The sequence below is a fragment of the Tiliqua scincoides genome, chromosome 3, assembly GCF_035046505.1.
Source record: "Tiliqua scincoides isolate rTilSci1 chromosome 3, rTilSci1.hap2, whole genome shotgun sequence".
NCBI classification, from domain to species: Eukaryota; Metazoa; Chordata; class Lepidosauria; order Squamata; family Scincidae; genus Tiliqua; species Tiliqua scincoides.
Window position 1 is genome coordinate 128612433 of NC_089823.1, and position 15271 is coordinate 128627703.

At 40.1% G+C, this 15271-nt stretch overlaps 1 protein-coding gene across 1 annotated transcript in view; it reads left to right on the forward strand.

Moving 5' to 3' along the window:
• Window positions 1–14604, forward strand: part of MAEA (macrophage erythroblast attacher, E3 ubiquitin ligase) — a 36594-nt gene extending 21990 nt beyond the window's left edge. The window contains exons 6-9 of the mRNA XM_066620711.1: window positions 5756–5864; window positions 7821–7954; window positions 8875–9070; window positions 10326–14604. Of these exons, the coding sequence (XP_066476808.1) occupies window positions 5756–5864; window positions 7821–7954; window positions 8875–9070; window positions 10326–10421 (535 nt within the window). The 3' untranslated portion in view covers window positions 10422–14604. The remainder of the gene's footprint in view (window positions 1–5755; window positions 5865–7820; window positions 7955–8874; window positions 9071–10325) is intronic.
• The last annotated feature ends 667 nt before the right edge of the window (window positions 14605–15271 follow it).

The window sequence follows — 15271 nt, forward strand, 5'->3', positions numbered from 1 at the left end:
TTTCATTCCTGTCTCATAAGGAAAAGTTAAAAGGGTGTAAGGAAGCCAGAAGTTGGGCAGACTGTGTGAATCAATCAAGTCTATGCAGTTGAAGCAGGGTGTACAGATGTTTTTTAGAAAAACACCATAGTAGGAAAATGGAGTGGGGGCAGGGAAGAGAAGATGGAAAAATAATTGGCTTGCTAATGTCTAAAATATCCTAGAGCAGTGGTTCTCAAGCGTTTTAGCACTAGGACCTACTTTTTAGAATGACTGTCTGTTGGGACGCCCCCCCAGAAGTGATGTCATGACTGAAAATGACATCATCAAGCAGGAAAATTTTTAACACCCCTTATGACAAAATCAAATTGAATAAATTAAATTAAGTCTACATTAAGTATAAGTTTAAATATTTAAAATAAAGAACCACCCTCCTAGCCCTCCAAAACAGTCGCTGATCAGTTTTTAAAAAATTCCCCAAACATCACAAAGGCTACAAGCCTATCCAGTTACCCAGGAGTAAGTCCCATTGATTTTCATTGTTGAAAGGATATACATAGTAGCCTAATTAAAACAGATCTGCAACGTTTCCCCAAATGCAGCCACATACCATGGTAGTCATACCATACCATTTTTAATATATTAAAAATAAAGTACACACTGAAAGGAATGGGGACTCACCTGAAATTCACAGTTTGAGAAACACTGCCCTAGAGGGGAGGAAGTAGGGTTGGAGAATGTATGCCTGAAGTTAAAACTCTTCTCTCTGTACAGTACAGGAATGTTTTGTGGCACAAGAACACAATATTCCCTCCTTAGGATTGTAGAGCTTTGGGCAGAGGACTTGTGATGTCTTTTGGATCCCCTATAGTTTTAACCCCTCTTCTAACTAGCATCCCAGTTATTACTGGGTACCCTGGATTAGGAGTGGGGGGTGTCCCACTAGTAAAGCTAGTAAATCCCAGCTTTACTACTGGAATTCAGTCCATCCTAAAATGCATTAACTAGCTGCAACCATTTAAATGAACCATGAAAGCACCTATAATCAGAAATACTTGCTTCAATTTAAAAGACATCTTTGGGTTACTGAGTTGGAACTCCTCCAGTGTCCTACATTTAACCAGTCATTTTTGCATCATCCCCACTCTTTGGGTAACTGGACACTCACTGTGTAACTTGTCTGAGAGAACGCAGTCATTAATGTGGGGAGAGAAAATTACTTGAACTCCCTCCCAGAGATCAGAACACAGCTTTACGTAACCAAAGTTAGGTTTATTGTATGAAATATAACATTGCAGTGAAAGACAAGAACCAAATTGTTTCTAAGTTCATATTTTTTCTATATCACATAATAGGCAGGTAGTTTTTTTAAAGCACTTGTTTCTGATATAAGAAATCCAAAGCTTTTTGATAATGTGCAAGATCGAATTCCATGAGCATAGCTTTCACTAGTGTGAGACTTGCTAACGATTGATTGAAGTGAATAGGAGAACTTGCTTGCAAACAATGATATATTATTCATAACAAAACACATAAGCAAATAGTATTAAGCAAAAAAAGTAGTAAGTATTTTTAACAACATTAAAAAAAATTTCATCTGACGTAATATAGGTGGTTAAATGGGTGCCAAGTCAACCATTCTGAGGAAGGCATTCCTGTGAGGTAGATGAGGATGAGAAATAGTGACTGCCTGTGATCACCTAGGAAGCTTCATGGCTGACAGGGGACTTGAACCTGAATCTTTCAGGTCTAACTCCCTAACTGCTGCACTATCTTGGCTCTGTGCATAATGCAGCAATTCAGGGGTTAAATGGCCGATTGTGATACTGAAATTCCATGTTCCGATTCATGTTCTTCAAGCCATTTTAGAACAATAGTGTCATTGTGCAGTGCAGCTCTTAATTATATTGTTGCTTTGACATAGTAGTGTGCTATGCCTTTCAACTCATGCTCTAAAATAACTGTATTCAGCAAACATGTAGTTATGCAACCACAGTCTTGACCAAAGAGCTGTACTAACTGCTGGCCTCACAGAATAATAATAATCATACATACATACATACATACATACATACATACATACATACATACAGGTATTTATATACCGCCTTCCTTGGTCTTTATTCAAGACTTTATTCAAGGCGGTTTACATAGGCAGGCTAATTTAAATCCCCGTAGGGATTTTTACAATTGAAAGAAGGCTCTATCTTTCAAGAGCCACAACAATTCAGATGTTTCATTCTGATCTGGCCTCCATCCTCCCACGCTTAGAGCAGATGGAAATAGCTCAGCTCAGCTTGTCAGCTGCTTCAAGGTCGCACGGTGCCAGTGGCCTCGAACTGGCGACCTTGTGGATGTTATCTTCAGGCAAATGGAGGCTCTACCCTCTAGACCAGACCTCCTGCCATAAACAGAGTGAGTTAAGTCTTTCTCGCTTTGCTCTTGTTGTAGTGGCAACATTATAATGTTGGAGTAAGGCTGAGGTTCTCAACCTGTGAGCCTCATCCTCTGGCCCCTTAAGGGGTGGGGGAAGGCAGCAACATGATCACCAGGGTTGTGCCACTGCCAGGGGCTGGGGGGGGCGTTTCTACTCACAGATTGCAACAACAGTCTCCAGGAGGTGCAGGAAGCCTCATGGAGCTCTTTGCATAGCTCCCCAAGGCTTAGAATAGCAAAAATAAGTGATTGGAAATTACTTCCGGTTGCCATCGCAAAACCGGAAGTTGTTTCAATCACTTTGCTATTCTAAAACTTGGGGAGCCCTGCACTCCATGAGGCTCCCTGCATGCCCTGGAGATTGCTGCATCGATTTGTGAGTAGAAACCCCACCCTGGCCCCTGGTAGCAGCATGACCTTGGGGGTCATGTCGCTGCCTTTGCCCCTCCCCTGCCAAGACTTGCCCTGGTTCCCAAACTCCCAAGGAGTTTTGGAACCGTTGGAGTAAGGGAACATCTTTTTGCCCATAGTTCAACCTATTGTGTCTCCTTGCAGCAAGATGACAGTGCCACTGCCATAGCAAAAGCACTTTTACTTACTACAGCAGCAAATACCCTTTGAATAGGGTACAGTGCACGCGTAGGGTTGCATGATCATATATAATGTTCCTGAATGTCAAGGTGACTGAAGTGCTTCTTCCCCTTTTTGGGTTATTTTGCAAGCTGTGCCTTTTCCTGACAAGGCTTAATCTGGTCTTGGTAAAGCGTGTCCTTGTAACATCAAGATTAGAATACTATGGGGCTGCCTTTACATAATGTTCAGAAACTTCAGTTGATCCAAAATGCAGCTTTGGTAGTCCTAACCAGACCAGCTGGAGCATAGAACTTCATTATACAGGTAGATTTCCCCTTATCCAGACATTGAAATCTGAACTATTCTGAAATCGGACATTTTTTGTCCAAGACTCTTTAAAAGCTTCCTGTAGTGTGAATGCTAGAAGGTCCTGTGCTCATTCTATGTACAGCGGAGATAGACTGTAAGTTCTATTTTCTGCTGTGTAGTGTGTACCTGTAGGGAGACTGTTGAAAAATGTCAGAGATGCCAGGAGACACATGGATGAGTAACAGTGGAAAGAGCAAGAGGCAGCATTTCTCATTATTTTGAAATCCAGACAACTCTGAATTCCAGACACCTTCCCATCCCAAGCAGTCCACATAAGGAATACCCAACCTGTACTAGTTTCATTATCTTGACCTTTGTTTTTAAATTCTCTTTGAAGTGTCACTTTGTAGTGTTGACTGTTTAAGCCCTAAATAGCATGAGACCAGCTTCTCCAGCGTGAACCTGCCCATTCACTCGGATTCTCATCTGAGACCCCATTCTTTGTATTCTCTCCCTCTCAATATGAAGCAGTGGCTATACTGGATAGTGCCTCTTCAATTAGACTCTGCAGTTTTCTTCCCCAGAGCCCGGCTTGCTTGATTTGTTCTTGCGTTTCAGACCTGTAATGAAATCATTTCTGTTTGAGACACTTTGGAGAGCATGATATGCAGAATATGCCTTGATGTTGATCTGTGTGTCTAAAACTGCTGGGTTTTCTGAAAACATTAACATGGTGTTTTTCTTGGATTCTTGTAAGCTGCCTTGAATGTCTTAAGTGAGAGTAAGGCAGAATAGTAATTTAAGTGGAAAATAGTAATGTAAGTGAAAAAGCCATCCATTCTGGCAGATCAGGTTTTTTTTACTGCTATTGGATATGGTAATAAGAAAAATGACTGGTTTTTGTAATTATAAGGTTTTAAGGGTATTGCTTTCCATCATGAGGTATAAGATACTTAACTCTATCAGAAGTAAAGCAAGAGTGTATGTTTGTTACTGTTTGAAATGTAGTCTAGCCTGGGAACCAGTGCAGGAGCCCCTCTATTATGGTCATATATTGATCATGAAAGTGCAGGGCTCAGTGTGCCCCAGTTGCACTATCCAAGGAAAGGCTGAGATCTAGAGATTGGTGCAGTGTGACCTAAATAAAATCTCCTGTTTCCTGTTCTGTGTATCAGACATAGAAGCCTGTGTTGATATTTAGTTGCTAGAGGCATTACAAAACTGCTTCTGTTTAGAGCTTAGCCCTGTACTGCTTGATGTTGAAATGCTCCTCTTACTCCTTCCTCAGTGAAGTTTTGTTGTTGCTTTAGACCTGGAAGTAGAGGTTGTACCTTACAATTATTTGTGTGACCTGATGATTGAGGTGGTCACCTTCTCTTCTCTTTGCTAGAGTTTCATGAACATCTTGGGTTGGTAAGGAGCCGGTAGTGCTGTGAAACCCTTGTGGTGGTGGTTCACTTCCCTGGCTTTTCACAGCGGAAGGGCTGCCAGCTAAGTTGCTTATCTGTATTCAACAGTCTGGGGTTCTTGCAAAGTGTTCTGTAATGGCATTCAGAACACTATGTATGGATGCAATGCCTAGGATTTTGTGGGGAACTATTCACAGAGATGATGGTTATGAGATGCACAACAGCCTTTCAGGATATAGTAGGGCTGAATGTCTGGAAGGATGGATTGTAATACCACAATCATAAAATTCTAAAAACTAATTCTGTAGTCTCCTTACTTGTGCAAGACAGTATTTGAATCCAGCTGCCTTGCATTTATTTTTTTAAAATTATAGTATTAATGCTAATATTCTATCTACATTATAGATTTTGCCAATATTAGGATATAGGTCTCATGCAAAAAAGCTAGCAATCCTCTGACTACGTTTAGGAGATCAGTCTGTTGCAGACTCAACAAATTGCACTCATGCAAATTTCTCCATCCCTTACTTAATCAGCAAGGAATCTTATCTATAAGTCTGTCCCTTCAGTAATCATGGTTAATGCAAACTCTGATTACCATTTAAACCAGAGTTTAAAACTGATTTGTTAACCTTTGTTAAAACTTGTAATGGTCAGTATTGGTACAGACAGAAGGCTCCATAGTTAATACTAATCTGAGATGCTGGAGAAACTGCACAAACCTTCCTCATGCTCCTGGTCTCCTAATCAACACAAGCATGATGCCTGTGCCAGATGTACCTTAGGACTCCTTAAAACCAAAAGCCATGTTTTAAAATGTAATTTTTTAAAATGAGTAACCTTGAGAACTTGGTTTAGCTGAATGTTGTGGAAGACATTCTTCATGTCTAAGGAATTGGCTGAGTGGGAAAACTTCCTGGACTTGTAAGGTTTTGCTTTGAAAACACCTGTTAGCTTGGTTTGTGATAGCATGTAGAATTCAAGGAAACCAACCAAAAAATTGAGGTGTTGCAGTTACAAGCAAAGTCATTCTAAATTCTGAATTTCAGACATGCAAGAAAACATTTCAGCCAGGCTGAAGGAAGTCAACTGGATGAAGTACGACAAGTGATGGGAATGTTGGCCTTCCCTTCAGACACTCATATCTCTCCTTACAAGGTATGTTTCAATCCAGGTACAAAGATGAGCCGAGGACATCATTAGTTTGGGGCAGTGTACCTGATAAATCATACTTTCTAATGTTCACCAGCTCTGATTTGTTCATTATTAAATACTGATTTTTGAACAGTTGTAATTTGTAACTGTCAGTGAAATATTCTGTTAGTATTTATTTCTTTTCCCTATGCGTAGCTGCTTGTTCTTATTCAGTTAATATCTCCCCCCCAATACTAACTGGTTAATAATTATCTCATCTGTAGGAGGCTCAGTATTACCCAGAATGTATAGTTGGATGCTCTTTAACTTACCTGGATACCTGAATTTAGTTTCCCATTGTTCTGATTGGCTTTATCAAGTTCTGGATAGATGGATTTTGATATTGAGTCTCTAGGGAAAAGTCAGTATTCATGATGCTTGTGATCCTGCAAATCTGCAACTTGAGGGAACTTCAGTTCATATTCTCAAGTTGTGGTTTTTAAAGCATTGGATCCTTTTATAGACTGTATATGGAACCTGAAAGTTGCATCCAGAGTGCTTAAACAGTTCAAACTGGTGGAATGGAGGGTGTGTAGGCGTGTTTTGATTTTCCTGATGTCATTTAGCTTTCCCGGGCATTAATGCCAGCTGTTGACTTCTGAATATTGCTCAGGCTCTTGGATTGTCTCATCTTTTAAGTGGCTTAGCAGTTGCTTTTTTGCTATAGCAAAGGAATCCAATAAATGCAGGAGACAAACCTATTGAAAAATGTGTAATAATGGTTTTTAATGTGTTATGAATAAATGCTGTACCTCAGGAGACAGTTATAGGCTCTTAAAAAAACTGACTCTAAGAGAAGTTAACACTTCTTACAAGAATAGTTCACATTTGTCCTGTCTCCTGGGCTTTGTGTTGTCCCTTTATATAAATGTGCAGCTATAGACAGTGCAGGTTTTTGAAGTATAATTGGTTATGCATCTCTGTGATTAAGGCTTCCAATATAATGCCTTGTTATAGGTACTCCATTATGTAAATAAACATTGTTAAGGTTTTTCCAAACTGTGGGTCGTACCTCAGTAATGGTTGTGAGCCACATGCAGTGGGTCATGATCTGGGCCCACCCACCTGCCCTGGCTCATCTGGCTCCAAGTCTAGAAGCCAAATTTTCACCAGGAGGGTGGGAAAGCCTCTTTTGGATTGCACCAGGCTGATGACAAACTCTACTGGCCACAGAAACCTTGGAAAGCCACTTAAACCAGAAATGCCTTTTCAAGTCGTATGCAAGGCATTCTGAGGCCTGCAGGAGCCAGTAGAGTGCATCACCAACCTTTCTCAAACTAGAAGAGGCCTCCCGAATCTTGTGGTAATTCCTGTGTCACAACTCACCACAGAGGATGCATTGGGTTACAGAACCAAGAAGATTGGGAACTGCTGCATTAACTTGATTGGGCTGATTCAAGTTGGTTCACCACCTGAAATGGTGGTGGATCTGCTGCTCGGTCCCTCAAGTTCCACTGCCTTCCCTGCCTCTCGGTTTTCCAATACCTCTCCTCCCTGTGCCAGCCAATGCATGCATCTGCACACTATCTCCCCCATCATCCACCACCGCCTTCATGATGTCTTATAAAGAGCCAGGCGAAGAGGATCCTCATCTTCTCTGCTGTGCTGCCTTTTGTTTCTCATGGATGTTTTTCCAGCCCTGGCACCACAAGAAGCATTCTCAGAGTATCTGAGCAGGCAAGAAGGGAATGAGGCAGCCCAGTGGAGTATATGTATGTGGGACACAGTGTTTTATAATTGGAGAATAGTGTACAACTTTTGGCACATTTCTATTAATAAACATACTGTGTTCAAAATAATATTTAATAAATTATGCCCTTTGGGGGCAGGGCGCTAATTCAGGACCAATTGGGTAAAATTTAATAGTATTGGACCATCGGTTTGCTAAAGCTGCTTTTTTATTTTGTGTATTCTTGACAGGATCTTCTGGACCCTGCCCGGTGGAGGATGCTGATCCAGCAATTCAGATATGATAACTACAGGCTGCATCAGCTGGGGAACAATTCTGTCTTTACTATAACACTCCAGGCTGGACTCTCAGCTATAAAAACACCGTATCCTTGAAAGCATATTTTCAGGGTGCTAAATTTTTGACTTAAATGTTTGCCTTGAATTGTGTTTCCTATGCAGTATAGTGACTTGAAAAATTTGTGTTCAAAAGAACTGTCTTAGGGCGCGGTCCTAACCAACTTTCCAGCACTGGCATAGCTATGCCAGTGGGGCCTGTGCAGTGGGGCATCCTGCAGTCGGGGGACAGTCACAAAGACCTCCTCAAGCTAAGACAATGTTTGTTCCCTTATCTCAGAGTTGCATTGCCCTTATGTCAGTACTGGAAAGTTGGTTAGGATTGTGGCCTTAATAGTCTAAAAACCAGAGCAGATTTCTTTCAATAGCTATGAAAGACTATATGATATGCAATCTGCTATGTTGCATATCAATTCTTCTAATCCAGAGGTTCAAAATTAAATTGTTGTGTCCTAAGTTGCTCTGTGCCTGGAAAGTGTCTGGGTAGATTTCTGATATTTTCCACCTCTCTCAGTGCAGCTCCCTCTGTTGCATCCTGCACCATTTCCAAGGGTAAAGAGACTCTGAGCTGCTTTTCAGGAATCTTGAAACTGGTGTGAGAAGGAGGAAGTTGTGAAGTTAGCTTGTACAAGTGTAGTTGCTTTTTTGCTCCTTAAGATACCACGCTTGCATTTTTTCTGTGCTAGGCATGACTGGGTAAGATTTGGTACATGCTGAACTGACAAGTCTTTTGGCCTGTATCTTAATAGACAATCTTAATGACTACTTTTCTTCTTACTTTGCTCATCTCTCCATTCCCCTCCCCCAGTAAGGTGTTCTAAAACTGAAAAACTCCAGCTCTACCAGTATCTTTTGTTAGATAGTTGTACAGAACAACTGAACCATCTTTTGTGTATCATTTAAATGTTTAATTCCTATACAGGATCTTCCTTAACTTGCTTTTAAATAGACAATGTTATAAAGAGGATGGCAGTTCAAAAAACCCTGACTGCCCTGTGTGTAGCAAATCCCTAAATAAGCTGGCTCAACCTCTGCCAATGGCACACTGTGCCAACTCCCGACTAGTCTGCAAGATTTCAGGAGATGTGATGAATGAAAACAATCCTCCCATGATGCTTCCAAATGGATATGTGTATGGATACAATGTAAGTGCTTTCCCATAAATATTCTGTCCCAAATTTGGATTTACTGCTAGGTATAACTCTTAAACAGATAACTAAATTTGAGTTGGGGACATTTGGTGTACCTTACGTTTTAAGGAAGTGAACTGCTTTATCATGAAGTAAGCAGTGACCTATATGGGGCTCTTAAACTAAGAGCAGTGGTGCTATCAGAGCAGGAAACCATGACCATTTTGCCTACCTAGTGATGTATGTATTTTCCATTCATTGCAGAGCTATAGGTATGTAGGCCCCCTCCTAATTGGACTTCCTTCTGAATCAGGCAATTGAGATTTATGTATAGCAGGCATGCAGATGTCAGTGCATGGTTTTGCTTTTCTTTCCATATACTTGCTGGGCATGAGAAAGAAAACATGTGAAGATCTGTGGAGAGGCTGTCCTCCCCATCCTTCATCAGACTGTTATGCCCTGTAATAGATTGCAGGCTGAAAGCTGCATACCTCAATTTTCTTGCTATGTCTTAGCCTTTGAAAAGGACAGAGTTGAGAAATCTAGGCAATTAACTGCATAAACAAGCTGTGTTCAGATAATCCTTTTAGTCAGTATCTTATTTAAGGTTTCAAAAAAAAAAAATTAAGGAATTAGAGCAGTGCTTCTCAGCCGGTGATATGGGTACCATCAGTGGTACTTTAGGTGGTGGCTGGTGGTACTTGTGGGACCTCTGGACCCTGTCACCCAGCAGCAACACCAGGAATACCACACAACAAACAATAGTAGGAGGCCAGGTTTAGTAGGCAAGGCTCCACTGCTTTTCCACATTCAGAAAAACTCTCCCATCCATCCTGAGTCTCTTACTGTTGTTTCTTGCATTACATCTGGCCTCCCAACCTAGAAGGAACTGGCAATGATGTCATTACCAGTTACTTCCAGTGGTACTTCAAATAGTTGGACAATATGAGGTGGTACAGCAGAGGACAAATGTTAAGAAACACTGAACTAGAGTATGTATATATAAAAGTAGTTGGGGCACAAAATGCCTTAATATTCAAACATCTTGGGTCTAGGATAGCAAAAGAGCTGGGCACCTATGACCAGAGTGTGTTTAACATAGCTTCAATGACGGGGACTCATAACCTTATGAGATCATTTCCCACTCCTAACATTCTGCAATCAGGTTTAAGATTAAGTTTCTCCTTTCAAGAGAAGCAGAACAATGGGAAAGTTCAGTATTTCAGCTTTGTGACCATCTTAATTACTTTTTTCCTCTTTTCCCCCCCAGTCTTTGCTTTCTGTTCGTCAAGATGACAAAGTAATTTGCCCAAGAACCAAAGAGGTCTTCAACTTCTCGCAAGCTGAGAAGGTCTACATAATGTAAATCACTTGTATACACAACAAAGTGCCGCTGGAATTCGACACAATATATTCTGGCATGTCCTATAGAGAGATCTTGAGTGTGGCAAAGAGACCTGCCACCATGGGGGGAGGGGTCAGATTGGTTGGTGGCATTTTTTCTTGCGACCAAAGATCATCGAGCAACAACATACACACTTAGAAAGTGAGGAAGTATGATTAAAAGTTTGTATGTTCAAGGGAACAAATTTTGAATGTTTGGATTTTGTAATGGTAATTGGACTCTTAAATACTCATCCAGCAGAAGACGATGCAAAAATGGACTGTTTGACCAGAGAAAATATTAAAGTGGATCTCAAAGGGCCACTTCACACTTCTAAGACCTGTTTTCAGCATCTTCATTGCATGCTCATGTGTGGGGCCAAATATGCAAATCTGTGGTACATGCAGTAGGGAGTGGTAGCCGACTGCCGCTTCAGAATGTATGTCCACCTTGTGGTCCCAAGTGTGCGCACATGTACATCTCCCTCTTAAATGTTGTGGTGGTCACCATGAGATACACAAACTGGAAACATGCCTGTGTGTCAAAGTGTGAAGCGGGCACCTAGTGTGCTTCCTTTCTCTGAGTTGATGATTGGCTAAGACCCTTTTGTTTTGTATCCTTCTACTCTCTGCTGCCTTCTAAAAAAAATCCAGTGGGCAGCTGTACTTCTCTTTTTATGAAACAGATGTTGACAAGACTGTCAAAAGGCTGATTTCTCTGAATGAATTAGGATCTTCCTTTGAAGAGAAATATAAGGGTTTCTTCTCCCCTCTGTTCTTGAAGCATCTTTGGAAAGGTTGCATTAAATACAAAGAGACCCAAACTTTGCAGGCATAATACACTGCTTGCACGTCTGTCCTTTTTCCAGTTTACCATAGTGTTAAAAAGTCCTTCATTTATTAGTTACTACGTGCATAGGATTCAATATCAAACCATTAGTGCTATTGCCTTATTTCTTGCTTTGAGAATGTACTCACATGAAAATCAGCTGGTAACCTTAAGTGTTGGGCAACTGCCTTGCAGGATATGTAACTTTAGGGTATTCATTACAGAAGAGACTAGTTCAATTTTAACAACCACAAATCACACCCTTATCACTCTCCGAAAAGCCCCCCATCATAGTTAAAAACAAAGGCATATGGTAGAAGTTTGTATTTAGCATTTATTTTTGCATGTTGATGTTGATTAGCTAATAAAGATTGTAAAAATAAGCCTTGTCCATAACCATTGTTTTTGTTCCTTAGTTAAAACCATAGAATGTTCTTTAAAAATGGGGGTTTGATTGGGTGTGTGTTACGTACTTAATTAAAATGATCACATCACTGGTATTCTATGTTGGTTCTGGTGTTAATACATTACTACTCTTTATTCAGCTAACTTTCAGCATTTTCTAGAAAATCACAAACAAAATCTTTGTGTTTGTATAGAATATTGCCTCTTAATAACAGTGAACATCCTTTCATAAACAAGCAGTAGTGGGATGCATGCCGTGCTTACCTGTTCTAAAAATTGACCCAGCACAGCTTTTTAAATTCTTTAAAGGATGAGTGATAATTGTGTGACCACAGAACTAATTACAGAAGCCATGTTTATTGTAACTGAAACCTAAGTCTCAAGGTAATGTGGAGAGAATGGATGTAGTGCTCTCTGACCCACCCTAGACAAGCAGTGATTGGAAATAAACAGAATGTGCATGATGACATTTTGGTTTCTGTCTTTTTCAGAAACTGTGTGATCTCTCCTCCTGGGAGTGTTCTGTGCGCAGTTATACTGCCCAATGTGGCTGATATTTGAAAGGGAATAATGTGACTTACCAGGACATATTACCCTGCTGAATAATACAGAAAAATCTGGTCTTTTCTGTGAAATTTCTACAGTTCTGGAATAAGAATATTTATTCCCTTAAGTATAGTCTTGTTAGAATTATCATACTGGCTTTACCAAATAGGGAACAAAAAACCATAAGGGTAGATTCTGTTGAAATAACACCTACTTGTTAAAGATCTTTGGCAACACTTATGTCTGATTTAAAACTTGGGCATGGAAATGCTACAGAAACTTTGACATTCAGTGAGCAACTCTTATCCATTCTGGAAGGTGACATTTTTAAAGTGTTGAGCAATGGTGATTTCACAATATTTGTGATGAATGAACACTGATAGATGAGCATCATATTGCCTTCAATATGATGAACATGTATTGTTTTCCAGACACAATGCAAGTACACATTTTCAAAGGAGAAGACACCCCCCCAGCTAATGGAAATATCAGATTTCTGAAATCTTCTTGTGTTTGTACAGCTTTTTATATGTATACATGAGCACATTTTATGTACATCACTGGATTCTAATGTACATGTGTTATTTGCTTGTGAACTGGGAGGGGAGGACAGTTTGATCAGTGTAACAGGTTCTAAACAGAAGTTACACGTTGAGGGTACAAGAATACTGTATTTTGTCTTGTGTCCATTCTGTGAGTTGTCCTAGTGGAAAAGTGGAGATTAATAAGTGTGGAGAAGGTTGGCTAATATAATAGTGGCATATCCTTCTGAGCAACTGGATTCTAAATTTGCTTGAAAGTCTTTCCAAAAATTTCTTAAATGATAAGACCAATAAGTTTACATACGACCAATTTTCCTTTACATCAGTGGTTCTTGAACTGGTGCACCTCAATGCCTGAGGGTGCCACAGTGAACTGACAGGGATGTTATAGGATGTCCCCAGTGGCCTCTTTCCGCTTATGTGCAACATCTTGCACAACCTAAGATGGTGGCACTCATCTTCCAGGTGCACCGTCTTGAATTGTGCAAGAATCATGCAATCCAAGATGGTGGTGCCCAGGAGAGCTAGGAAGAGGCCACTGTGAAAGAGGGTTCTGTGACTCTTGTAAGTCTGGGAACCACTGTCTTACGTGATATAGGTGGTGTGCTAGTCCATTAGACTAGGTGGTGTGCTAGTCCATTAGAAGAAAGATCTGTAATCCAGATGCTACTTTGTAGATGGTACTAATAAAAGTACCAAACACTGAACTTTAGACCCCATTACAATTTATCAGGCTAATTGGTTAGGAGAAAAAACAAACAATGGGAGGGGCGAAGGTGGGCATGTGAATATTTACAATTACAGCATTTATTGGAGTCAAAATTTGTTTCAGCGGGATTAGCTGCTTCTCCAACTCCATTAGAAGTACTCCTAGAGCCACTAGGTCTGCAATACTTGTTTATAAACATCTGATGCCACTTAAAAAGGATGGTCAAATACTTAGAGCAATATGGAATGTAGAGCTAGACCATCATCTTGTATAACCAAGGGAAATGTATTACCCTTGGTTATACAATTATACAAATACAAATGTATTACCAAGAGCTGTAAATCTGCAATATCTATGGGTAGGGGTGGGTTTTCTCAGTGATAATGAAACATAACAGTTCTTTTGGCATGCCTCGTTTTTGTAAAAAAAAAAATTGTAAAAAAAACAACCAAAAAGCACATCTGAATATGGGTTTTCTACTGTGTTTAATTCAGCAAAACATTTTTTTAAGGTTTATTGGACATCACAGCATCTTCATAGTAAAGGGTTAAAGAATCTACTTGTTGGTCTTGTACTGAACCAAATGTGCCTCTTAGGCACGTTATTTGATCTTGTTCTGAAATATTAGAAGTTGCAAATCACATTAATGTTACATGTCACTAATGCTAAGAAAGGTGGCTATACCTGAAGGAAAACTGACTAAAAGGTTCTATATATAGAACAATATTGTAAAAACCCTTATTGGGTCTAGGGAAGCCTGCCTATGTAAATCACCTTGAGTAATATCTGAGGATGAGAAAGGCGATATATAAATTAAATATTTGCTGATGCCTATATCTTTTTGAACTATTTACCAGTATGATGGAATGATATAGTGGAAATGGTCTCTGCTCTTATGGTAGATAAGACATATTAAAATTGGAAGGCTAAGTAGCTCCCTAATCTTAAAGAACTTTTGACTTAATCAGCTCTTGAACAAATGGTTTACAGACAACCACAAATGGATATTTGTGGACATTTGGAAGTCTTCCTTGTATGTATAGGATGTGAAGTATGTCAGGTGTTGGTCAAATGCCTCTATAATTTCTTATTTTTTCTTCTCCCCTTTTTGAAATTAGATCTTCTGTTTGTGGAATTTTTTTGTCTGTGCCTGTATTTCATTTTGTGTCTTTATGTATTTAAGAAAAAAAATTACAGCACCCCATTCTTGCATCCATTCCCAGTAACAGTATCCCTTGAAAATGGCATGCAATAATGTTCCAAGCTATGTTTCACAAGCAAAATTACAAGTGCCATTTGACTAGATGTGATGCAGTTTTATTGTTCTGAACAATAATCCCGGTGCACTGTGGCCCATGGTTTGGAGACCACTGCTTTAAAATAATAGTGGTGGTTACTTATAATGCAGAGTGTGTTGAGTGCATCTGAAGAAATCAGGGAAAAGGGCCACCTTACCATTCTGTCCACAGTTCATTGTGCTTGCTTGGGCAGGAGGTCTGGTCTAGCGGGTAGAGCCTCCATTTGCCTTAAGATAACATCCGCAGGTCGCCAGTTCGAGGCCACCGGCACCGTGCGACCTTGAAGCAGCTGACAAGCTGAGCTAAGTTATTCCATCTGCTCTGAGCGTGGGAGGATGGAGGCCAGAATGTGAAACCAGATCAGAAAGAAACACCTGAAATGTTGTGGTTCTTGAAAGATAGAACCTTCTTTCAATTGTAAAAAATCCCTATGGGGATTTAAATAGCCTGCCTATGTAAACCGCCTTGAATAAAGTCTGAGGAGAAATATGACCAAGAAAGGCG